This window comes from Neofelis nebulosa, chromosome 1 (assembly GCF_028018385.1).
Source record: "Neofelis nebulosa isolate mNeoNeb1 chromosome 1, mNeoNeb1.pri, whole genome shotgun sequence".
NCBI classification, from domain to species: domain Eukaryota; kingdom Metazoa; phylum Chordata; class Mammalia; order Carnivora; family Felidae; genus Neofelis; species Neofelis nebulosa.
Window position 1 is genome coordinate 13,501,186 of NC_080782.1, and position 27,543 is coordinate 13,528,728.

At 44.7% G+C, this 27,543-nt stretch overlaps 1 protein-coding gene across 2 annotated transcripts in view; it reads right to left on the reverse strand.

Annotated features, from left to right (window-relative positions):
• RETREG1 (reticulophagy regulator 1) overlaps positions 1 to 27,543 on the reverse strand; it is a 132,405-nt gene that overhangs the window by 15,747 nt on the left and 89,115 nt on the right. The window contains exon 1 of one of the 2 annotated variants that reach the window (XM_058716075.1): positions 23,481 to 24,016. The exons of the other annotated variant lie outside the window; for it this stretch is intronic. Coding sequence (XP_058572058.1) covers positions 23,481 to 23,515 — 35 coding nt within the window. The 5' untranslated portion in view covers positions 23,516 to 24,016. Of the gene's footprint in view, positions 1 to 23,480; positions 24,017 to 27,543 lie in introns of those variants that run through there. 2 annotated transcript variants of the gene reach the window in all.

The window sequence follows — 27,543 nt, forward strand, 5'->3', positions numbered from 1 at the left end:
TACAGTTTAAGGTGCTTAATACATATCACAATGACTTAACTGAAAACTTTGTCTTACATTTAAGGATCTTACCTATTTTCCTAGTGGGATTCAGGTGGATATGAATAAAACTCAGTATCCGTTCATCCACTACCTTATTCATTTCTTTGATTAAAAGTTATCAAGTTCCCCCTTGGTCTTACATTATACTCAGTGTGTTTGCTATTCTAAACCAACACAAACTGAGTACCCGTAGCCCTGCCCCTCTCTGTGTCTACTTGGTGAGAAGGAGAAAAAAAAAAAAAAAAAAAAAGAATATTCAACTTGCAAATATTTTCCATAGCCATACAAGGACACTTTTATTAAACTACCTCCCCTTTGGAAAAAAGGCTTATGTGACAATATTTTAGGGCAATAAATTCCATGGTTATTTATATTTGTATTAACATAATAACCTTAAATAATTCCAACTGATATTTGTGAATTATTGTTACAATCACAAACAGAAATGAGAAATCTATTGTGTAAAACATGAAAATATTATCTAACCAAATAGGTTGTGAAAAGAATAATAAATGAGGAAAAAATGTATAGGTTATGCTGACTAAACTTTGGTGGAAATGTGTATGATTTTAAAAATATCCAAACCAAAAGCTAAGAAGAGATACCACTCCACTCTTCTTTAAATGAAACGTGTGCCCAGAAGAGTTACTCTCTTGGAATTTCATAATAGTTTTAAAATGTCTAGCGAGTACTCCTGAGTACCACTGGAACATACATTTCTACTGTCTTCCATTATATATGGTCTACCATTAATGGATGTCATGTCACCAAATTTCAATTTAGGTAACACAGCTACATAATGTATCACTGAATATCTAACATAGTAATAAAATTCAGAGTGAAACAGGGCACTTAATGTCAGCTTTTCAAAGCCTTATTTTGCAGATGAGGAAAGTGAAACCCAAGTCTTCTCAGCTAGTTCGGGGCAGAGTCATGACCTGTGGCCAAGACTCCTGATTTCCAGTAGTTCTTGTTCCTTTAAAACATGTGCCCTCTTCAAAGACTGGGTAAATCCAGTGACCTCCCTTGAAGACACGACATGTAATTTAGAACAAGGAGGAACATTCTGTGTTCCCCCTCACTCTTTTCCAGAGTAGAGAGGAATGAGGCGTGACTGACCAATATCAACACGGCATCGTGAGGACCCACCCTTTCCAGGAAAAAAGAACACTTCCTGTGCAGAATCCAAATACTTAGCAGAGACTAAGATTCATGCTTAGCGGTTGGCTGATGTTTGAACACAGACGATGTACACGTACACACAGAGTTGCTACATAATGAAACTCTAGGTTTTCCTGGAGAGCCTCATCTGGAAAACACATGGCCAGAGAAAGGATCTCCTGTGAATATTGGATGATGCTGGGGAAACAGATCTTTTACATGGTGTGTGGCTGTCTTCCCACCATCCTTGGCGCTGATCAGCACGCAATGTAAGGCCCAACTAACATAAACAGAGGTTTACAAACAATTTGAGGCTTTACTGAATTCTTAACCCAAGACTGCAAGTCTTCTAAGATTGAAGCTCATCCGAGGGAGAAATTTAATAATGGCTTCAGTATAGGATTCCAGGGTCTATCTCTTTCCCCTTTAGTTTGAGAGAGAACATGCATTTTCCAGTAAGGTTCCTTGGTCCTTCCTCCCCACCCCCCACCTGACCCCCAGCTGTCTTCCAGCTTTCTCCGTCACTCATGCCCCCCTTAAGGAGTGAACTTGCTGCATGTTCCAGCCACAAGACAAGGATCAGTTAAGATTCCCTCCCTCATGACCGTTCTCCCCAGCTTCCCATCCTCTTGGTGGACCCAGTTCAAGTGGTTTCCCTGTCCCCTCATGGCTTTCAAATGGGCTTTGCCCAAGGATCTGCAGACGTGCAGTGCTTTCAAGAAAAGGTACCCAAGCTAAGGCCCTGGCAGATTCCATTTAGTTACCATCTCCTTCCAAATAACAAAAACTAAAGGGCGGATTTTTAACAAAGGACATTCTGCATGGGCAAGGTAAGCAATTATTTGCCAAAGAACCCTGAGCCAGGTGAAGTGCTTTCTCAGCAGCTGAAGAATTTATGGTTTTACCTGCCTGCGAAAGTCTAAGGAGAATAAAAATGAGGAAGATGGCTCCTTAGACAAGCAGCCTCACTTGGTCACAGAAGGGAGCTGAAGCTTCCTAGTAGAATTTAAAGCCAATATCCTTCTTTCTGCCATTCTTTCTGCCTCCATATCCTTATTAGAAATCGATTAAGTATGTACATTAGGGGATCTGGCCAAATTAATCCCTTTAGACAGTTCCCACACTGAGTGTGTGTGAACCCCTAGGGCACTGTATAAATAGCAGGCCTGGGGTAAAAAGCTCAGAAATCTACATTTTTAGTAAGTGTCCCAAGTGGTTCAGAGGCAGCTATTTCTAACCCAAAGCACCACTGCAAGAAATACCCCCATGAGAAAGTTACATAGAAATCCTGGTTCAAAAACAGAGACAAGAGGAGAATTTGCTTTAGGCAAGATGAAATATTGGGGATCCAAGACCAAAGAGGCTGGAAATGGCAGGACAGAGTGTGGGGGAGTCCAGGCTGCAGAAAGAATGTTGGCCATGTCCGGGGGTCCTGGTCTTCAGCTGAGGGCTATGGTACACGTGCATGAGGAGGAACACGCCATCAGAAGGGATGAGGGGGAGCAGGCTCCTGGGTCCTGGACCGGGAATCACACCTGGTCTCACTGACCAGAGTGGAAAACCTCAGAAGTCACAGACGTCGGGTAGAATACTCAGAAGGGTCTTGCATCAGGAGCAGAACAATTAGTCTTCTCTAAAGGCTGCTCTGCCCATAAAAGCCTTAAAAGCAAGCTCCAAAAGGATCAAACTGATTGAAAGTAATCTCACTGTGTCATGTGTAGAAATACGAAGTGGTGAATTTTTGTTAAGAGCCAAACAACTCACATGGTCAATATATATCTCAATAAAAAATAATGTCGACATTTTGTATTAAAAGTCAAACTTGTCTCTGTAGAGGTTAATGGCCACAGACATGAAATCTGAAGGCACCTGAATTTTAGAATGCAGCACACAGGCTCCTCCATTAGGGGGTTCTAGAAGACAGAAATGTGACACTCCTGTGCTCTTTAAAAATAGATCGCAATTCAGTAAGAGCATGTGCTAGCAGCCGGTTTCATCTCTTCTGCCCAAAGAGTCTCTGCGCACTAGAATATATAACGCTGAACAAATGGATCTTTGGTAGAGTGCACATAACCTCTCTGTGCACCATTTCCTTTCCGTTCATTTCCTTAAACACGCACGGAGTACAGGGCACGCTGTTAGATGCTGTTCCCAGCTCCGGGGTTTTAGTGATGCCTAAGGCACAGCCCCAACCAGTAAGTGAAAGTTTACATGAGACCTCAAAATAATCACACACACACGACACAGAAAACTCACCTTTATAAAATGATATTTACTTGCATCTAGGGCCATTGGGGAGAAAAACAGAACTTAAAACACAGTTGGGGATTGGATGAGCGAGGAGAATCTAAGACTGCCTTTCCATTAGTGTATACTTTACAGGACAATGGATCTTTCTAGCATATTCCAGGGAGCTTTAGTCAAAATATTTTTTGTAACTGGAAGTTATTTTTCTAAAGCAAAAAAAAAAAAAATAGATTTGTTAATATCTCAAACTTGAAATTCCTTCACATATTTCTGGAGTTCCTTCACATATTTAGAGTTGAGGAGGTCGCTAGCAACGACACACAGGCGAGACCACCCAGGGTGGGTGGAGAGACGGAGAAGGGACAGGGAGCCAGGGTGCGGGCATGCTTGCTTGCGTGAATGCTTCCCAATGGTCTGCTTTTGGTTCTTGATTCTGTCAGGCCCAAGAGAAAGGCCCGCGGCAAAGCCATCCATGGACATCCCTCTGTGGAAGCCAAGGCCCTTCTGCGTTAGGCTGACTTCAGTTTGGTTTCTGGCATTTTCAACACAACATAAAGTGCCATACATTTCAGTAGGAGCAGTGGAGAAGTAGACCATATTTTAAATTATAAGGCAGAAGCAACAATCTCAAAAGAGTTATGGAATGAGATTACGGAGTTCTGTTTTACTTACAGCAGAGGACATTGAGGCCTAGACACATTAACTCCCTTGCTCAAGGTCACAGAACTAATCCCCAGTGGAAGAGGCCCCCACTGCATGAAACTGAGAATGCTCCTAATGTGCAGTGAGATGCAGGAAGAACACTCTGGACTGGAAGACGGGGGTCATTGCAAAGATGAGGAGGAAACGACAGTAGAGGAGTAACAAGCGAAGGATCTGGAACCCCTCAATGCCAAGCCGCCGAAATAAAACTTCTGAAACGCAGCTCTGGTTCCCAGGTGAAACTGAGGACCCGGGGGTTCGGATGCCTGTCTTCCGTCTCCACCACGTCAGCTGTTTCTAGTTCAGGTCCCACAGAGTGATTCCACAGCGTGTGGCAATGGTGCCCATGTCCGCAGTTACCACGCGCTGAGCATTCCTGGGCCAGACACTCAGGTGTTAAGCACTCTGTGCATTTCCCACTGGGTCCCCTCCACCTGAGCCCCAGCCCGGCCGCCATCAGAACCACGCCTGCGAGGCAGGGACTGGAGGGCCTCCAACGTCTAGTTTACCCAAGAGACAGCAGGGGGAAAAGGGGTAGCGACCTGCCAGAGCCCCTGCTGCGGACAGCGATGGCATCTTCTCAAACGAGAAGGGTCTTTGGCAGCAATTTTCAATTGTAATTTATGTTTGTCAGGTTGGCTTCCCCATTAGACTTTCAATTCCATAAAGGAATTCACAGGTACGGCTCTGTCTTCGGCAGCTAACAGAGCTTGACATCGATGAGGCAATAAAACATTGAATGAATGGGTGTGCGCAATAAATGCAAATTAAGATGAAAAAAGAGTATCAAATGTAGTCGGCGGTGGTTATTCAGCGACACCGTGCATGCTTTTTATGGACTTATCTTAATGCTTCTATACCTGACACAGCAGCAACAATTAGCATGTATTCCCTTAGACACATAAAAATATACAAAATAATCGACAAAAAGCCCTAAAAATTTGGAAACCAACTTTCATTTATATGGAATAGTTTTCGATTCTTTTTCTTGCAAAGGGAGAAGTTCGTTGTTCTTGCGATGGACAGTTCTTGCAAACTGTCTTCAAAATTAGGCAATTAGGGGAAGTATGTCTCCTTTATTCCAAGAAGCATTCTAAACTGGAAATCAGTGGTTTGTGTAGAATTCCTCCTGGCAAAACGCGGGTCCTAATGTTTGACTTCTCCATGGGGATCCCTGAATCCACGAGCGCCTCCTGCAGACACGAACCTCACAGGACTCGAGAGCATTTGTGACACCCACAGAGTATAGGACTGGGACCCTGTCAACTTGAGTGGGCCCGAATGCCAAGATCAACAAATATCCAACCTTCACATGGGACAGAGGAAAAGGAGTCCCTTTTTTGTTTTTGTTGGGCAACCTCAAGTCACTGGAGAACATTTTCGGATATTATTTCCTCTCTCTCTCTCTCTCTCTCTCTCTCTCTCTCTCTCTCTCTCTCACACACACACACACACACACACACACACACACACACACACACACACACTTCTAATCACTTTTTAGATTTTCCACATCTCCAGGAACTCATACTGCAATACTCGCCTCCAAAGATGGTTAGAAGGATTCTGTCACACTATCTCTGGAGAATATACCTTATTTCACAGTCTTTGATTTTATTTTTATTCATAGGAGTTACAAATGGAAGCCAAACAATATTTTTCGGGAAGTTGACTGCGTCAGTATCCCTTATCGGCAAACTTTTCAAAAAGATCAGTTAGAGACTAAATTGTCCCCTACCAACCATGACATATGGCTGCTTCTACCATCACACCTATAAATACGCCTTGGCCGCGAGCCCGATGTAGCTTTTCATTCTCGGCTAGTGACTAACGGTCTCATGCTCTCTGCGGTAGAGAACATCTGTTGATGTTAATTCCTGTCAAATTTTTCTTAGAAAGGTCAGTCACTATCCAGTTACAGATTTTAACATTTCTTAGTGCAACGTGTTAGAATTTTTCTGAATCCCGCGGATACGTAATATGTTCCTCCGCGTGCATGTGTGTTCGCGTGAGTGTGTGTAGGCAGAGAAACAAAATAGAAACAGAGATCTGTTTCTCTGCACAAACACTCACAGAATTAGAGCCGTGACAAAGCAAATAAGATGTGTCAACCGGAGGATTAAGTAAGCAAACACGAGATTAAGAAATTACATAGCACTCAACTTGAAACCTGCACTTTCTCAGACCAATTAGCCACGTGAGCAACTCCTCGCGAGGCCAGGGACCAGGAGGCGCCAGCGGAGTGCCGGCTTCTTGTGGCCCGAGACGCTGAGCCTCACCTTCCTTGGGGCAACATAGTGTTCTGTTTGGGGCTCTCTTTTTATATCAAGTTTCGAACGAGTCAGAGATGAGTCACTTTGGGAAAATGTCCCTTTCCCCTTCCAGATCAATCCTTTTTGTTGTTGTTGTTGTTTATTTATTTTTGAGAGAGAGAGAGAGAGAGAGAGGCAGAGAGAGAGAGAATCCCAAGCAGGCTCCACACTGTCAGCACAGAGCCTGACGCGGGGCTTGAACTCACGAATCGTGAGATCATGACCTGCGTCACCCAGGCATCCGCCCACCCCCATCAGTGATAATCTGGAAGGCTGGCACTCAACCGCCATCACTGAACTTCTTGTGTTATTCTGGTTTCTATGCACAGATGCCAGTCCGACATTATTTTTCAGGGTTTTCAATTTTGTTAACTTTTCAACAAGTAGACTTTCAGCAGGCCGGGCGAGAACAATTTAAATTCCATTACTAGCTCCGAACAAGCGCCCACTTGACACAGGCACGAGATTAAACACCCTTTCGTTCGTGAATGCCAAGATTTGCTTCCATCACGGGCCCTGGGGGAAGAAAAGGTTCTGCTTTAACCCCAAAGGGCGAATAATAGCTGGGATTCAAGAAACATTCCTCAAGGAAAACAGAAACTGTGATGGAGAGGTGAGTTTGCTAATTCAGATAAACGCCTTTCTTTGCATTCTACTCATGACTCACAATTTCCAGTGAAGTATAATCCAGAATCCACTGCCGCTGGAGTCAAAAGTTAACATCCCTCCTGTTTCTTTCGCTTTTGGCAGAGTCATAGGAAACCAAAATTTCTGTGACAATACAAAAGAACACATTTCTTACAGTGCAAAGACTATCATTAGCAACAGAGCTCCGAGTTTTGTTTTCCAGAGACCTTACCCGCTGCACTGGGCCTGAATACGCAGGTACGAGCCAAACAGACTGAATGATCAAGTTCCGCCAAGTACTTTTGTGATGAAGGCCAATTAAAATTAATTTTGCTTGCATAACTCGTTGTCAGTCCTTGTGAAAGAGGGGCCTACCCTGGAGTGCGGCGAACCTGGAGTGACCATCAGTCACTGAGATACTCGTTCAAAGTGTTGGGCTGTTAAATTATGGGCCACATTCCCACTTCAGTCCTTTTATTTATTTATTTTTTTAATGTTTATTTATTTTTGAGAGAGAGAGAGTAGGGGAGGAGCAGAGAGAAAGGGGGACAGAGGATCTGAAGCAGGCTCTGTGCTGACGGCAGACAGCGTGGTGCGGAGCTCGAACCCACGAACCACGAGATCACGACCTGAGCGGAAACTGGATGTTTAACCGATGGAGGCACCCAGGCACGACCTCCCCACCCCCGCCTCAGTCCTTTAAAAGAATACATCTTTCACTTACCTTCATTTTTAAGCCGGCCACTGGATGACATCAGTGGCTTTTAAAGGAACACACCTTTACCAAGAGGATCATTCTTATCAGTCATAGAAAAAATAAGAATCTCATTATGATTTTCTTTAAAAGCTTACTTATCTAAGTAATCTCTACACCTCATGTGGGGCTTGAATTCATGACCCCGAGTTCAAGAGTCACATGCTCTACCAACTGAGCCAGCCAGGCACCCCAAGAATCTCATTATGATCTTTCTTTTAAATGTTTGTTTATTTTGAGAGGGAGGGGGGTAGGGGCAGAGAGAGGGGGAGAGAGAGAGAATCCCAAGCAGGCTCCATGCTGTCAGTGCAGAGCCAGACCCTGGGCTCAGACTCATGAACCATGAGATCATGACCTGAGTCGAAATTGAGTTGGACGCCCAACCGACTGAGCCACCCCAGCGCCCCTCATTAGGCCGTCTTCGTGCTCGCTAAGCCTTCGATCTTCTTCCCTTGAGAGCAGATTTTGAGAACAAGCTATTGTGTGACTACTGTGCGCGTTCATGGTAAAATAGTAGAGCGCAGTAGTCAACGATAGCACGCAAGGAAGACGGGTACGTGTTTGGGGGCGTGGAAGGCACAGACCAGAAAGAGGATGCTGGAGGTTACCTTCCTGACATGCTGCTGGATCTGGAAAGAACGTCTGTGAGGCAGAGGGATGTGTTAGAGAAAAGGCAGAAGTGGATAACGGCACATGAAACGTGTTACTCTGGAGGCGTCTTTGCCCCCGGGAGGCTGTGCAGTGGCTGACGGTATGGAGTGGGGACAGACCTCAAAGAAGTTATTGCTCCAAATGACAGGCTCCCTGGGAAAACAAAATGGTAACAATGAATGAATCCAACCCGTATGATTTAGAGAGCGTTTCTGTGGGAATGCATTTCCCCTACTTTCTCCTACACATGAACTCGCAATAGGAATTGAGCAAATAATGAACTGAAAAGGAGGTGCCCTGTGATGTAGCTGTAAATGAACGGCCATCAGATGATCGTCTTTGTGTCTTTTATGCATAAAAACTTAAAGAGGTCCCCAAAACAGCTACTGAAAGAGTTCCTCCTCCAATACTTCGTTTTCACTCACATTATTAATTTGCTCAGGAAACCTTAGCTTTAAAAATTACCATTCTCTCGTGAGATGTAATTAAGTGCAAATAAATGAGATTCGAATACTGTGGGCTGAACCTCATTATGCCAGCGAGCTGTCCACCCGTCTGCTCTTCATTTTTACCTACTACAGACATTTATCTCCGCCTCCAGAGTTCAAGTTTCTGTCTGGTGTTCAGGAGAAGCTGATGGTGGCTATGTGTGTCTTATGTGTGGGTTGACTGCCCAGCCAGAAGGCTGGAGACCATCTGCTTGCCCAGTATTCTTGCCATCTCTAGGACGTCACCTTCACAACATCAGATGTCACAGCAAAGTGACGTGTGTGTTCACACCTAGCACAGATCCCTCTGGCACCAGGTTATATCCATGCCCCTTACTCCTCTCACTCCAGGTCATAGTTCCCTGGATTTGCTGGTCAGCAAAAGGTATGGCATAGTTGACTATTATTCCATTTTCTTCTTCTTCTTCTTCTTCTTCTTCTTCTTCTTCTTCTTCTTCTTCTTCTTCTTCCATTTTCTGCTTGTCCTTTATAATTTAAGTATGTGAAGTGGACTTGATAAGATCCTTGAGCAAGATGAAACAGCTCTTTGATCAACCTCCATCATTTACTTTTCCTATGGGACAACTGTCTAGAACCACAAGGACAAAACAGCTGGGAAGCAGCATGTAACTGGGCCTGGATGTTCCAAGGGCGTCTCCACCCAGCTAAGTAGATTAATTAAGTGGTGCTAAACATTTCATGCTGGCCTACTCGGGAGCTCATAACCTTAGGTGAGAGCCATAAAGGTAATGAGTCCTCAGGGAACTCACCACAGCCAAGATGGCACCGAAGGAGCCAGATGGCCAAAGAAAATCACCTGTGGCTCTGAACACCACAAAGGCTATTTTAAACAAACAATATGCAGTGAAAGACACAGACATAGATAGGTGCTTTAATCACTGCCTTAAAAGATATTCTGTGAAAGATATTCTATATTTTCATCAGAACTGAATATCATGCACATTCTTCTCGTCATTTTCTAGCTCGTGTGACCATAATGCATTTTCAAGAAATGGGAAAAAATGGCTCATTAAAATGTTGGGTTCTATAGAAATGAATTGTTTTTAAAGAAAAATATGTGCCATTGCTCCTCGTGTTATAAACAAAAAAGGGCCTTGTCCCTTCTAATTTATGTCATCTTTAACAAAACTATCCAGATCCAACATGGTCTGGGTGACGTCTCTACATATCATAGCCAGCAAACACCTCAGATGCCAAGTATATGATTAGGTTAAGGTAAAAATTAAGTTCACCTTGAATATATAGCCGGAAAGGCCAAGAATGAATCAACTCTGCCAATTCTGTTATGTATCAACTCTTCAGAATCACAAGAGCAAAGGAAATTGGCATTCCTTTAACAAACTGTGCTAAAGAATGCAGGGATGTAACAACACGCAGATCAGTGACAGGGCAACCACAGAGGCCCCTGGGAGGCCCGACTCCTCTACGGAAGAACTCGGGTTTCTTGGGATTTCTTTTGGAATCATGCCCAGCTCTGAAACACCTCTGGAAATCAGACGGTCCATGGACACTAGTTGGAGTACTGCTGGATGGGATAATCAACGCCTTCTGTTCAAGGATTTGAAACTCCAGAAGGTATCTATCTGTTCATTCACAAAAACTCTGAATAAGTCCTCCACTGCTGTTAAACAAACATTTACGTTCTCACATGAGGAGTATACTCAGAAATCTGTATTAACTTGAGAGAGGACTATTTGAGGCTGGCACTATCCCTTAAAAATGTCCCTAGTGATACCGATGAGAAAAGGAATCTTCTAGACAGACAGTGGCTATCAGTGACACTCCAAGTACTAATGTCAAAGTGCCAGGTCGGGCCAAAAAGGCTTCCCAGCAAACATGCCTCCTAATAAGCTGAGAAAGGCCTAGTCTAGTTCCATTTTCTGAGGCTGTGAGGATATGTTAAATGTTTATGGTCTTGGTCTTGCAATGGGGAAACTGAAAGCCATATAAGGAATTTCGTCCTTCCTTTACAATGGCTCGCTGATTTCCAGGCGCTCAGATGCCCTGCTGGCCTGCCTTCTGCAGACTCAGTCAGCTTGATCTGTGAGGGTAGCTTACACGCTGCAGACTTCAATTTCTTTTGCAGAGTCAGTAAAACATACAACTAGAAATTCTGTGTTTGGTCCAAGCAGGAAACTATGATTTCATTAGAAACATGTTGCTGGGGATTCCAGAGATGGGGTTAGAATGTAAAGGCAGGGGTGCCTGGGTGGCTCAGTCAGTTGAGCATCCGACTTCGGCTCAGGTCTTGGTCTCGTGGTTCCTGAGTTGGAGCCCCACGTCGAGCTGTGTGCTACAGCTCAGAGTATGGAATCTGCTTCAGATTCTGTGTCTTGCTCTCTCTTTCTGTCTCTCCCCTACTCACACTCTGTCTCTCTTTCTCAAAAATGAATAAATGTTAAAAAGAAGAAGAGGAGGGGGAAGAATGTAAAGACAAATTAACCAAAACCAGTGGGTGCTGTAAACCTCAGGCCCTAATTACCTGGGAGTGCTTAAATATTCCTTTCTCAGCTTTGCATCACGGGATTTACAAAGGCTATCATATCGCATCCTTATGTGTTGCAAACAGTGGTCACTTTCAAGCCGGTCTTTAAGGATTAGGTAACTTCTTCCTTCCCTTCTCTAGGATGGTATAGGTTATATATTAATTCTAAACCATATTAACAAGAAGTTCATATGACTATTCTTAGACTCAGGGTACAGCTTGGATGCTCGCTGGGGACTGACACCCAAGCAGTACACTCTTGGGGATTCAACTCAGTCCAATAAATATCAGCTCGCCTATATGTGCTGGGGGGGGTGGTTTACAAAATTACCAAATGAGTTAGGGCTTGGAACAAAGATTGGTGTTCTTGCATAAAACACATCCCTGTGAATGAACCATGATTTCTCGTTTCATTTATTTAAAGAGGCCCAAACATTTAATGACAAATCGAACAACTCACATAAAGGATCATTCCACATTTCTATGCCCATCCCCCACCAACCTTTTTAGTTGTTTGTTTGGCCGCTTTTTCAAAAAGGCTGGATTAGCAACTTCTCTTCCTCTCTCAAATGCATTCACCTTAGTTTTCATAGAGGTAAATAGTTTCATAGAGGTAAATAGTTTTCATGGACGAGGATGTAAGCTCACCTATCCTATCAAATGTCAAAATGACAGAGGTTTCAACGGGAGCAATGTCATTTCTCCCTCATATACTGCAGGGCATGGTGGTCCGGGGCTGATGTGAGATCTCCAAGATGTTCGCGGCCCAAGCTATTTGCATCTTTTTGCTCAGATACTCTCAACATCGCATGGTCCAAGGCCATCAACTACAGCTCCTGCCACGCCATCCATGTCGTAGCCACCAGGAAGGGGAAAGGGAAGCAGAGAGCACTCCTTTCCTAAAGGTCATGCCTACAAGAGGCATGCGAAGCTTCCGCTCACCTCCTGCTGGCTGGAACACAGCTACGTGGCCATACGTAGCTGCAAGAGAGCCCAGGAAACGTAATTCAATGACTGGTGGTATCATTCGACTAGAACCTGGGATGCTATTTCCAGAGAAAGGGAAACTGGCTATTTGGGAACACCCGGCAGAATCTCCTACAATACTCCCTTGATTTTTATTTCATCAACTTACCTAACTTGTAATTGAGAAATTATGCAATTACAATAGCATTAAGAGACTGGAGAATAAACACACTGCGTTGCTAAGAACACAACTCAAACGGTGGAAGCAAGTGCACAGTAGACAAACATTTTCTGTAAAGGGCCAGATAGCAACTCTGTCATTACAGCACGGGGACAGCCAAAGACAACATGCAAATGACAGAGCGTGGTTGTGTTCTGCCAACACGTGACCTACAAAAACAGGCTGCAGTGTGGACGTGACCCGTGAGCTGCGCCAGTCTGCCAGGTTCAGGGCGTCAGGGGCCTGAGCCCCTGCCGCTATGCGGCAGTGATGGAAGCCGTTGATGAACTCAGCCAGCTAACTGGGAACTGTGCAGAAAACTTGGGCTACAAGAACACCTCCCATGTATCGTGCATGCACCAAGTGCTAGGAAGTGCAATAAGGAGTTTCATTACGTTCTCTCTAATCCTCACTTCAATCTGATAAGGGGGGCAGGATACCCCCATTTTCCAGAGAGCTGACACAGCCAAGAACGGGCAGCACCAGGATCAAAACCCAGGTCTTGCTGGCTCCAACCCGCCCGCCTTGCAAGCCACCGGACAGCAGTGAGATGCAAGATAGCCCTCCTGTTAATAATAAATGAAATTGAAGCACACGATTTCTTGTATCACTGGTGAAGCTGTTACATATGCCAGATTGGACTGGAAGTATTACGGTGAGAAAAGTTTCCTTCTGATCTTAAAATAGACCTTGTTCTAGAAGTTTATCCAGGTTTTAGCAAAGAGACATCTCACCCTCAGGTTCTTCCCAGGTAAAGCTGCTAAGGTCTCAAACTTTAGAACGTTGTTAACTAACGGGAAGGAAAAAGTCAAAGTGCCATCAACAGTCTTGAAAGCTTTGAGAGTCTTTCAAAATTTATCTAAATTAACACAGACCATTGTTATAGCCATACTCCCCATCCACACCCTGACCCCCTGTGCTTCACTCACACAACTGCTCTGCCCTCCCCGAAGCATGACGGACCACACTGATCTGGCATAACACTCTTTCCAGAACTTTCTTGACCAGGACTCCCAATCCTTATCAAAACTCCAGGCACCCTTTCCAGTTCACAGGAGCTGGCATGAGACAATAAAGACTTGTGCCATCAAATCTTCAACACTTGCCTCAACAGCTCCCCACTTTCCCCTCTGCTGTTCCCAAAAAGGGATTATCAGTTACTTCTCTTCTCGTCAGTGCCAATGTTGGCTGTGTCTTACTTTACTGAGCACATCTCTTCTTGTTTGAGCAAGCCAGTAGATTCGTTCTAGGTTTATAACTTATCTACATGTGTGTTCCTTTTATAACAAAATCTACATCTCGAAATCTTCCTTAGCACAAACAAATATGCTTCTAAAAGGAAGTGTCCAAAATATCTCTGAATGGAGAAACTACGACTATTTACAATTCACGTTTGGTCCAATGACTTTGGAAGGAAATTTATCTGCCACTTATGCTACAAGCTACTCCAGAAACATTCTGTTAACGTCTGACGAAAAGGGAGCCACGTTGAAACATACATATGCCACATAATTTGTGATTCCTGCCTACAGGAATAGATATGCTCTAAGCAGTAGACACTAGTAATTTCCAGAAAAATAGAAACTCGCTTACAATCTCCTCCCCTTATCTGAAAATGGAGTTTATAGGTATAATTTTTATAGCGTAATATGAAGATGCTCCACTGATAGATAGGTTTGTTTTCTTTTCCAGAAAGAAAGGCATTTACCTACATTTCAACTAAAACACCACCGTGAGAGGTCCCTGCCTGAGTCACAGAGCACTGTTTGTGCACAGCTTCCTGTTCTGTTTACAGCTGGCAAGGAGGCCACATTCACCCTGGGATGATTATGTGACACTCCCTGGGCACTGCCACACGTGTGTGGGTACCCAACTCCGGAGCACCAGTCTCCACCCTTGAGAAGCAGCAACCCTACATAAGTCAGTTACCAGGGAGAGGGGACATTTGGGGGTTCGAGTCTTTCCCTAACCTCTTCCACATCAGACACTCAAAATGGCAGTCCTCTCTTCTAAGGCAAAGAATTCAGAGTGTGGCCATTCCTCCCCCAATACTGCTAAACATCCTTAATAGAACTTGGTGGACTTTACCCAGTGGGTGACAATCATACCCAGGGCAGGCCAACCCCATGCAAATTTGGCTGAAGTAGGGAAGAGAGCTTGGCCTGGCTCGGAAGGCTCATAGGAGCCTCCTTCCAAGACCGTTACTTCATCTGTATCCCTAATGAGGGGATTAGCTCGTCCCTATGAAGCACGGTCACACACCTGTCCTCTTGACCACCACCTCACTTGTGCTTTCTTCCAGGGACGTCCAGGACACTCTCTACCCCCACTGTTTCCCAACTTCTGCACCAGAACACTTTGTGACCTAGACGTCGTGCCATGTGTTGCTATGTACAGATTTTGCCAACGTGGGACTCAGGAAATGGCAGGCCGTGTGGGCGAGAGAAGGCAGTTCCCTGTGTGAAGGTCCAAGGGGAGCATGGGGATTTGAGAGACAGTGAAGGAGCGAGGGGAGGAGAGAAAATGAGGAAAAGCACAGGCAAGGGCAGATCAGGGGTAGACCCGTAGTGCCAGACTTCCTCTCACTCACAGAAGACACTGAATGAAGGAACATTACTCTGGCCAACGAGCCAGAAGCCAAGAAGTCCCCAGGAGGCCATTTTTATTTTCCCATTCAGGGTTTACAGGTGGTTTCACAAGAACCGCTGGGAAAAAGAAGAGAAACAGTTTTAACTCACTTCTGCCTGAAGGTCTTTCCTCTTGAGCTTAGGACGCCTCCTATTAGCCATTCTTACTGGGTTGCCAAGCGGCCCAACAGCCCCAGACACAAGCTGAAATCCCTGAATTTTAGTTGAAAGAGAAGTCTGCTGAAGAAAATGACTGATTTTCAAAGCGACCTTTCAGCACTGCCAGCTGATGCCCTATTTTCTCAAACACAAAGCTGAGGCATCGTGTTCCTGTCTCCCTGTCTGCATCCCTTGACGAGCCTCTTCTAGAACTGAATAGCTTTTTGTCTCCTAGTCCAAGTTAAGAATGAGGCAGATGGAACTCTCAATTTCCGGTTTCTTCATACATGTGTGTATCATTAATTTGTGTCTGGCAGAGGCCACCCTCTTGGTAACTACTGTGCCTCACCCCCGCTCACGAAAGGTTTGAGGTTATTGATAGAAGTACACAGAAAACAAGAGATGCCCTTGGACAATATGATGCACCTTCATCCAGGAGATGCGACCCCACACAGCCTGGAGTCAGAGACAAAGACGGCCTCGGGGCTCGCTCGGCTGGATGCCTTAGTGCACAGCCTATGTGGCCATGGGGCAGGAGGGGGTGGGCTACGAGACCTGATGGGAAAGAAAAATCAGAAATCCCAGGGGGAGGGGACATGTGTTCCAGAGGGTTCCGATAACTTGTTAGAGATGAGCTGTAATTTTACCTCCAAATGGCTAAATCAGAGATGGAAATACGATCGTTTGCAAGATCACAAGTGCTCACAAGCTTAAAAACAAACCACCTGGACAAAAGACACGTGCATGTCCTGAACCTGAACTTCCTCTTGTGGATACTCAGCTCAGTGAAAGATGTGTTGCGCAGACCTCCTTGCTTCCCCCAAAAGAGGTAAATACTCTCACTCGGCACATGCTCACTTGGGTTAAAGCAATCCTGGGAAGGGTCAAAACACTGCGAATCAAACACACAACCCTCACGGCCCTATTCCAAACAGAAAGAACACGCAGACCATCTAGACCTGACCAGCTAGGATTGCAGTGGGCAATTCTGCAACCATCCCTGGCCAAGCCACCACCTAGACAGAGCGGATGGCCTGTACATGTTGTGAATCCTCCATATAGGTCATGACGGGAGATCAGATATTCACAAGGATGGGACCACAGACAGCTAAAGTGTTTTCAGTAGAGAGTGACCTATTTTATACTGCTCAAGGCAGTGTTTAACTTATGTATTACTGCTATTAACTACTTTCTGGGGACTTACAAGGAGCCACTTGCTAAACTAAATATTTAGTGTGGGTTACCATATTTGATCTATAAAACAAACCTATAAAGTAAGCATTATTATCCCCACTTTACTGATAAAGTAAGAGGTTAAGAAACTTGCCCAAGGTCACCAAGCTAGTAAATGGTGAGCCTGGGACCAGTAGCCAGGATTGAAAAAAGTTTTGCATAATTCCAAGACCATGCCTATAGTCACTCTACAGACTGGTTAAAATAGTTGAGTGCTTATGCCTAAAGATATGAGCTTCAGCTGATTGGAAAGCTATTCTATACAAGTAAGTATATTCATCAAGAAACAAGACCACTGGACTCCTCTGTTAGGAAGAAATGTCACTGGTTTGTGATTCTGTTAAGGGGCCAGATAAACAGCTTCACCATAGATATCTTCTCAAATGAGAAATGATACATATTTCATAAATATTAAGTAAACATTTTTTTTCTTTTTACAAGTTTTAAAATAAAGCCCCCAAATTCTTTGACGTTCTTCCCAAGAAGTGAGGTCCACTTCCTCTCTCTTGAACTCTAGATTCCTTGGTTGTTTGACCAACAGGGCATGGTGGAAATGTTTCTGGGTCCAGTCCTCAGGAAACTGGCAGCTCGTATTTCACACACTTTGATCAAACAATCCCCAAATTAGAAAAACATTAAGTGGTATACATCACTCACGTTTTCATGACAAAATAACGTTCAGTATACTATTGAACGTTATAATAGGTATGGAAAAATCCAAAGATGAGAATATTTTGCAGGCATTAAAAAATGCTTCCCAAGTGTTTATATGCCACTGGGGAAATGCCCATGGGGGGGAAAAACAGTATACAAAATTGCACATTATCTTATACGATTACCATAACTATGCCAAGAAAATCCGTCCAAAGTGCTACAAAATAAAACCTAACAGGATTTTTTAGAGTCATAAGACTACAGACGATCCTTTCATCTTCTTATTTATTTTTCCCCATGCTATTTTTATTTCCCCACACGAAAAGTTATAACATTTGCACCCAACACACTTCCTTGGGACCCAGACGTACACAGTGAAGAGACGCAGGAAGACAACTGAATGGCTCTTGCCACAGATCTGCTCATGAGGGGACAGAAGGCTGGGAGTAAGCAAAGCTGACACAATGGGCTCCTCCTCTGTCAGGAGAGCCCTGGGACACATCTCTCCACGCCCCAGCACGCAGCAGCTGGGCCAGCATCTGAAGCCAGGGACCTTGATCACATTTGGGGGATGGCAAAGAATGTCCCCCCGTGTTTGTAAAATAGAAATCAGCTTTCACAGGAGCTTGATTAGCAGAAGCTTTGGTGGTCAGGGCGGGGTGGGGGGGGGGGGATGCTTCAAAGTTTGGAGAAGGGTGCTGCCCGTTAATGGGCGATCAAGAGATCTCACACACAACCAACCCACGTTGCAACAAGGACAGACTGCGTTGTTCCCCATGTTCTTAATCAGTTTCAAATATTAGCCCAGCTGGGTCAAAGCAGGATTTCACAAGTGGTAAACATTTTCTATGCCTGAGAGAGATTTTCCATGACTGTGTTGTAGGATGGAAGAAAACTGAATCACTAATTCCTTCAACAAACCTTTACTGAACGCCTCATATTCCCCGGGGAACATAAACGAGGGGGAAATAGCACGGTTAGAACTCAACACTAACTCTTACATCAGCCCCCAATCACTTTGTGTGCTGGTGTCGACCCGCTCCAGCTTGCGAGAACCAATTTTGGGCATCTTTTCCCAATTCCACTTTTGGTGACCTCAGGTGGGTGGCCTCACAAGGGATCAACAAATGCTTAAAGATCAGAGCTTCCCCTCCCCCATCCCCCCCCCCCCCCCAAGAGCCGGATGTTAAACATCAACCAGCACGGCATTCCCAGCAAGGCTCAATGAGGGGCTCTTTCATACTTGTCTCACTCACTTCCCGCTACTCTCTCCTTCCTCCGTGTGTGCCAACCATATTGCCCTTTCTGAACATCAAGCCCACCCAGTGCCTCACCACCATCTAAATATCTGTGTCTAACTTCATAGGCTCAGTCCGCTGCTTGCCTTCAAACAGCAACGCCTTCGCTTAACTGCTGTGCGAACCAGTCCAGCACAAGGCAGCATGATCTGGGAGCAATCGAAATTGCTATTACACAGTTACGGTTTTACAGGCTCAGTGGCCTTCTTCAATCAAATTTTTAAGGCTTTATTATGTCGTATGACGAGGCAAATAACAATGCTTCAGAGAGTCCCCTGTGAGCAGCCAGTATTTTGTTTCCTAATCACTAAAAATGCACATTGTCCTTTTGATGACATTCCACTTACTGGATAAGGATTAGGTCTGGGTAAAACATAAGCAGATGCTTCTGGACAATCTAAAGACAACTGCTGCCTGGGATCTTCAAGGGGCCGTCCTGTCAGTGAGCTTTCCTTGTCCCATGGTTAGCAAGATACTAGTCACCCTTCTTTACCATGGATTTACGAGCTACTTGTGCTAGTAAAATGACGCTGGAGCCTGTCACACACTCAAAGCCCACCCCACTGGGTCAGACTCTATCTGAAGTTGCTCTCTTTTGGGGCACCTGGGTGGTTCAGTCGGTTACGCGTCCAAGTTTGGCTTAGGTCATGATTTCACGGTTCGGAGTCTGAACCCCGCCATCAGGCTCTCTCTCCTGTCCGTGTAAGCCCGCTTCGGATCGTTGTCCCCCTCACCCCCTCTCTGCCCCTGCCCCACTTGTGTGCGCACACTCTCTTTCTCAAAAATAAACATACATACATAAATAAAGTTGCCCTCTTTCTGTGGAAGGTAGAGCCCCTAAGTCCCAGCACCTGGGACAGGGCTCTAGCATCACGCAGGGGACCTGAGGGTGACCACAAACTACCTTCATAAATAGTGCTGTCTTTAACCTCCAATAGATCAACCTGTATCCTCGGATTTTCTTGATGTCTGATTTGTACTGATTTCTGAAATACCGATCTGGCTAATTCCCAACTTATGAAGCTGTGATGTTCCAAATGTTAGCATTTTTTACATGTCAGAATCCATGCTTCATGAGAAGTTATACATGGCTCTGAGGTTCTCAGGCCAACTCACAAAAACGTTATTACCTGATAACGTCGCTGAAGAACACAGGTGGCCCCGTATCCCAATCCCCTTGCTCCAAACCCCTTAATGAATCCTCACCTCTCTAAATAACATCCAGCCTCCTGCCTGACCCAGCCTCAGCCTCTTTCCTATGCACTGGCCCCCATCCCTGAGCCCCCCTGTTCCTAGCAGGCATCACTGTGCTCCCCTCTCAGGGTCAGTGCTTGTGCTGGGTCTGCCTCCCGGACTGCGCTCTCCCCACACCCCACATGACAGGCTCCTTCAAATCTCAGCTCAAGGACACCCCCTTGGAGAGACTTTCGTAAGTGCTCTTTTCCTATCACACACACCAAGCATTCCCCCACATTACTGCTAAGACAATTTTTAGCCCTTAGTATCTAAAATACTCTTTCCTGTGGTGCCTGGGGGGCTCAGTCGGTTAAGTGTCCGACTCTCGATTTCGGCTCAGGTCATGATCTCATGGTTTCGTGGGTTCGAGCCCTGCGTCGGGCTCCGCCTCACAGAGCCTGCTTGGGATTCTCTGTCTCCCTCTTTCTCTGCCCCTCCTCCCCTGCTCATGCTCTGTCTCTCTCAAAATAAATAAATTTAAAAATATACATACATATATATATATATATATGTATGTATATTCTTTCCTTATTTGTTTTAACTTGTTTAGTGTCTGTCTCCCCCATTCAGACAGTATGTCCTGTGAAAGCGGGGGCCTAACTCATCACCCTGTCACCTGGCACAGGAAGTGGCCTCGATGCAGCACTTAGACACATATGGAGTGACCCACGGATCTCCTGTGGGAAGTGCTCCTATGATAAGGCACGTTTAGTGCTCAGTCTTGGTAGCCTAGGGTCCATCCCCCTTCCTGGCAGCTGGAATAAGACATGTGTCACCTACCTAAGCCTCCCCTCTCCCCATTGCTAAAGACACCTGAGGGGCTACGCTGCTGCCTCCACGATGGAGACCAAAATGAGGTGGGGCAGGAAACCGTGGAGGGCCGGGCCTCTGGCCAGACTGTAATTTTCCTCACATTTCTTGATCCTGTCTGTTTCCCTGGTTACCGCCCCCACGTTTTTTCCTTCTCCTCTGGCACCAAGTGCTTCCTGCCTGGGTGTCTGCCTTCCTTACCCTGCTTCGGGATGGCACCTTTCACACCCTCTCCCCTCATCTCCTGACCTTGACACTGGCATGGAGGGTCTGTGGAAGCTCTCACCACGAGCGTCTATTTTTGGGAACGAGATAAACAGCAAGGAGGAGGAGGGTCTCTCCTCTGCCCCTTCCCCTCCCAGGCACGTGTGCTCACGTTCGTCCATTTGGTGAAACAAGATGGTACCCTGGAGCCCACGGACCCTCCGTGCAGACGGCGGTCGGGCCCGGTGTGCCTGGAGCTCCGCAGCGTTTGGTTTCCACCGATTTCCAAGACTAAATGCAGATTTAGCTCACTGCCTGTTACAAACACTGCCTGTTACAATTCGGGTCGCCAAATTGCAAAATGGGACGAAAGTAACACGAAAAGAGCCTGACTGTGAAATTCAACCAGAACCGGCTGAACGTGAACGCTGAGAACACGTTTTGTCAGCAGCCACAAACTGTAACAGTTATTTCTCTTTCAGACGTGGCACCAGAGGGAGTTAGCCAACGGCATCCAATCTCAAATACAGCGAGAGCAAAATTCCCCCTCAAGTGTAATATTTTATTTCTGGCCTAGCTCTAAAATTTCCCCTGGCCTGGGTGCCCTTTCTCACTTTCTGCACAGATAGAGGGAAAAAAGAATGTATGAGGCAAAACAAAGTATTTTGTATAGAAAACCATTAACTGTTAAGAGCTGACATTTATCTTATCAAAATAAAAAAATTGGGCGGGGGTCCGGCACTTCAAAGGAGTGAGAAGGAGTTTCCCATTTTCAGAAAATATATTATTAGTCCTTGGTAATAGTCCTAAGAACCATTAATAGATACTTGTATGTTGTATATACTTAAGAGTCATCTTCTCACCTGTTTATCCTTTGTAAAAAGCAAAAGATCTTATGTTTGTTTACGTCTAAAACAGTTCATTCCAAATATGTATAATTACCAATAATTATTTACTACTTAATTTAATTGTCATAATGTTACATTTCATTAAAGGCACCTTTCCTACCTTTCTGCCAAATCTCTCCCTTTAGTTTCTGAGATGATCAGGCTGCCTAAATTTTTGCTGCAGGTGTTAAAATGCTTTATAAATACATTTCATCCAACAAATATTAAAAACGCCTCTCCTGTGCAAAATTCTATGCAGGGAGCTGGGAGGAATGCCAGGATGCAAAGAGAAAAAGACAACGTTCTGATTTCACAAGTGTTGAAATGACATGGCGGGGGACACAGTATCAATAGATCAACCCATCATCTCAAACCGAAATTGGCATTCACACTTCTCTGATAATGTTTTCTTAACTAGTTAGTCCATGGGCTGCATCTAGGCACTTTCATAAATGTCATCTTTAGGTACTCGATTTAACGTCTCATTTTATGTGGAAAGTTGTTTCATTATTAAATTAAATGTCAACTGAATGTCCCCTTTAATGTACTGGAAAAGAATGTGGAAGAAAATAAAGACTAGAAAACTAAACAGAAGCTTTTAAGGACAGGACTACACCTACACACACACACACACACACACACACACACACACACACACCCCTTATAGCCATGGCTGAAAAGGGATGGGTATTTTGTTTTCTTTTGGTGGGGGGGGGGGGTGGGTACAGATGACACACAATGTCACATTAGTTTCAGGTGTACAACACAGTGATGGGACAAGTGTGCACATTATGCTGCACCCCCCACAAGTGTAGCCACCACCTGTCTCCACACAACACTGTTACAACACCACTGACTATTCCCTATGCTGTGCCTTTAAGGGATGCTTATCTTTAGTAGGAGGACAAAACCATATTTTGGCATTCCTGTTCCTAAAGAGTTAGCAGTTTCCACTTTTTCTGACAATAATAAGACTGTCATTTAACTCCTTTCTGTTTTTAACAGCTTTCTTTCTCCTTCCTATCTGAATCTCAATGACCCTACTTAGCATTCCAGTGAAACCGATCCATACAAAGTTTATGAACACAGCCACGGGGCTAGAAATGGAGACTTTCGCTGTGGGCACACATCAGGCCCATATTAGCAGGAATAACTGCCTGCTTCTCTTCCTCGCTCTCCCCCTTCTTAGAGCTCAATGTTAATAAAAACACTGATACAATTAATGTACTGCATGGGGGGGGGGCGGGGGGACTAATCACATTTCCAAAGATAAGAACTATAGCAAAAAAGGAAGTATCACCATGTCATAATTGGTATATTGGTCTAATTTTTAACCTTTAGAAGTGTTCAAACAGTTTACAAAATGTTCACTAGCTTAGATTTCCAACAACCATGATCTAAAGTTAAAGATCATCAAAAAATTCAAGTGGATTCTACATGGTGTAGAGGGAAACATTTTGTAAACTTTCAGGCCATGCCTTCCTCATTTAAGAAAAACACTTATTCACCGATGTTTCTAGTGTATGTTCAGTTAATTTTAGGTCTCTCTCTTCAGTTTCCTGGAATTGAGGGGTGGCACTCCTCATCTTTTTTTTTGTTTGTTTTAAACTACTTTGAAATGAATGATAATGCCTTTTAAAAAGATAACTAGCAAATAAAAAAGACTCAAGAAAAAGTAAATATATATCGCAATTACCTTTGGCCTGGTCCAAAGTCGTCACCTTCAGGCATTTCTGCCCTGTATAAAAATAATGGCCGAGTGGACACGTCTGTAGCCTTGTGTGCTACAATGGCTTCTTCTCCACTCAACAGCAAGTGTCCCGGGGGAAGATCCCCAGCCTTCAAGTTCTTTCCCTTTTGAAAAAAAAAAAAAAAAAGGGCTCCTCCCTTCTTCAGAAAGTAGGTGTTTACAAATGTCCAAAGCACCTGCCTGCCTTGAATGAAGCTAGGAGCCGGGTTATTATGACTGTCCCCTTCTAAAAATAAATAGGTCACCTCTTACTCCCAGTACCGTGACAGGCAGCTGGGAGCAAGCATTTTCTCTCCAGTGGTGTGAGAAGGTGTCACCGCCCAGCTATTAACCTTTATTGGGATGACTTCACCTAGACCTGCCCACCCTTTTTCTTTCCTATTTCTTGTTTTCTTTTCCTGGCATGACGAGGCACCCACTGAAGGGTGGCATGGCCATGGGGAGCCTAAAACTTCAGCCTGGGCCATCATATCTCCGACTCAGAGGAGGAGGCTGGGGGCAGACAGTGAGATGGGCTGGACGTGCCAGAGGTGAGAGCCTTGTTTGTTCTGAGAATGCTCAGCCACTCAGCAAGAGGTCGTTTACTCCAAAGGGGAAAAAAAAGAGAGAGAGAGAGAAACACACACCAAGAACAATTGTGTTTTGAGGGACACTGTTTTGCAAGAAAATCTTCCTTTGGGTCATCTCAATTTCTCAACCCAGAATGGGTATGGACACAAATGAGCCCGTGTTCTTTTGGGCAACAGGGCTCCTCCCACAGATTCCCCTCTGTCATCAGAGAGCAAGCAGCCTGACATTGGCACACGGCTGGGCCGCGTGCCCTAGATATTTTTATAGCTTGGCTCATCATAACATACGTGTAATCAATCACCAAGTACCCTCATTTGCTGCAGCTTCTATGAGCAGGACAAAAATCACTTCAATTTTTCCTGCTTCTAAAGAGGCTAGAAGGTTGCACCTAGGTGGTCAAAAGGTACAAACTTCCAGTTATAAAATAAGTAAGTCCTGGGGGGTGTAATGTACAGCATGGTGATGACAGAGTATAACACTGTATCGTGTATTTGAAAGGTGCTGAGAAAATGGATCTTTAAAGTGCTCATCACAAGAAAAAAAAAATTGTTAACTGTGTGTGTGGATGTTAACTCGACATCATGTTGATCACTTCTCAGTACATATGAATATCAAATCACTATGTTGTGCACCTGAAATGCACATGTTATATGCCAATTATATCTCAATTTAAAAAAGAAAGTATAGGGGCGCCTGGGTGGCGCAGTCGGTTAAGCGTCCGACTTCAGCCAGGTCACGATCTCGCGGCCCGTGAGTTCGAGCCCCGCGTCAGGCTCTGGGCTGATGGCTCGGAGCCTGGAGCCTGTTTCCGATTCTGTGTCTCCCTCTCTCTCTGCCCCTCCCCCGTTCATGCTCTGTCTCTCTCTGTCCCAAAAATAAATAAAAAACGTTGAAAAAAAAATTTAAAAAAAAAAAAAAAAAAAAAGAAAGTATAGCTCTTTCTTCATTTAAAAAAAAAAAGGCTAAGAAAAATATTACCGAGATTCTTTTAGGAATATACCTTAAAAGCTTTGCATAAAAAGTTGAGATCATTTTTTTTTTCCTGATTAGGAACATTAGGTAAAGTAGTAAGCAGGATCTAATTATTAAGAGACAATACACTTTTCGGGTGCCTGGGTGGCTTGGTTGGTTAAGCATCTGACACTTGATTTCAGCTTAAGTCATGGTCTCATGATTTTTGAGATTGAGCCCCATGTCAGGCTCTGCACTGAACATGGAGGCTGCTTAAGATTCTCTTCTCTCTCTCTCTCTCTCTCTCTCTCTTTCTCTCTCTGGTGGGCTCTCTCTCTCCCTCCCTCTCCGCCCCGCCCCCCAACGTGCGCACTTCTCTCTCTCTCTCTCTCTCTCTCTCTCTCAAAATAAATAGAAACAGGAATGCCTGGGTGGCTCAATCGGTTAAGCGTCTGACTTCGGCTCAGGTCATGGTCTCACAGTTCGTGGGTTCGAGCCCCACATCGGGCTCTGTGCTGACAGCTCGGAGCCTGGAGCCTGCTTCGGATTCTGTGTCTCCCTCTCTCTCTGCCCCTCCCCTACTTGTTCTCTCTCTCTCTCTTTCAAAAAATAAATGTTAAAAAATAAAAGAAAGAAAGAAAACGCTTTACTTTTAAAAACGTGTGTGTTCCAAGGGGCACCTGAGTGGCTCAGTGGTTAAGTGTCCACCTTCGGCTCAGGTCATGATCTCAGGTTCGTGAGTTCAAGCCCCGTGTTGGGCTCTGTGCGGACAGCCTGGAGCCTGCTTCAGATTCTGTGTTTGCCTCTCTTTCTGCTCTTCCCCCACTCATGCTGTCTCTCTCTCTCAAAAAATAAATAAACATTAAAAAAAAACTTTAGATGTGTATGTTCCATTGTCACTACATAGCAATTTATCTACATTTAATGTATATTTGACATTTACGTGTGTCGAAGTGATTTTTAGAGCATTAAAGAACTGAAGAGTTGAAGCATATAACATATTAATCTGCTTTCTTTGGGATAGTGTCAGCTGTTTTGTGACACATGCATGTCACAAATTCTGACAATTTCTTTAATACCTCACACAAGATAGAAAGCTCCACACTTCAAAGTCTGAGGTTAAGTCAGTGCAGACACTCAAACACATAACTCAAACACTGTTGACCTTGAAAGAAAACAGTCAGCAGAGTTCTGAAAATCAAGTTTTGCAAATGCCTCTCAGACCCAAAGCAGGGTGCTGTATTGTTAGAAAAGTTGCAACACTGCAAACATTATCAGTGAGAATATTTCAGCACTGTTTCTAAAGTTTGTTTATTTATTTTGAGAGAGAGCACACGCAGCGTGGGTGTATGTACATGAGCGGGGAGGGGGTAAGGGGCAGAGAAACAGGGAGAGAGAGAATCCCAAGCAGGCTCCGTACCATCAGCATGGAGCCCAACATGGGCCCCAACCTCGCCGTCTTCAAGATCATGACCTGAGCCAAAACCAGTGTCAGAGGCTGAACCAACTGAGCCACCCAGGTTCCCACTCAGCACTTGACACTTATCAACGCCAAAAAGCTAATTCTACGATCTAACTCTCAATTTTAACAATTCTATCCCATTAGTTTTAACTCTTGTTCCCCTAAACTCCCAGTTTACTATTGTTTGAATATCTCAGTGCACAGGCACCTGGGTTGCTCAGTCAGTTGAGCATATGACTTCAGCTCACGTCGTGATCTCAGTTTGTAAGTTCGAGCCCCGCATCTCAAGCCCTGCATCGGGCTCGCTGCAGCCAACACAGAGCCTGCTTCAGATCCTCTGTCTCCCTCTTTCTCTGCTCCTCCCATTTGCTCATGTGGGCTCTCTCTCTCTCTCTCTCTCTCAAAAATAAAATAGGGGTGCCTGGATGGCTCAGTCGGTTAAGTGTCCGACTTCAGCTCAGGTCACGATCTCGCGGTCCGTGAGTTCGAGCCCCGCATCGGGCTCTGGGCTGATGGCTCAGAGCCTGGAGCCTGCTTCCGATTCTGTGTCTCCCTCTCTCTCTGCCCCTCCCCCATTCATGCTCTCTCTCTGTCTCAAAAATAAATAAACGTTAAAAAAAATTTTTTTTAATTAAAATAAAATAAACATTTGAACTTTTGAGTATAGCTGTCGTCAAACTTAGTTGGTTAGTTACTACAGAACTAAATATATTCCTGAAATGTGCTTCTCAGTTCAAAGGACAACTGATTAGTGTCCCAACAGATGACTTACCACTAATATGAAATATTTATTAAAATACTTCCTTTAAGTACTCCTTCATGCATTTTTAAATTACTTGCTCCAACAATGGATCCTCCTTTAGGTATTAATGTGTGAGCTTCTGAAATTCACAAGGATGGGGGGGGAGCAGGGACAACACGGTAACAGAAACCAGAGTGTAGCTACATCACTGACACAGCGGGTGGCTTCCTAACGTCAGTGACACCTTCAGCCCTGTGGGGGGCTGGGGTTGCAAGGGTCTCCTC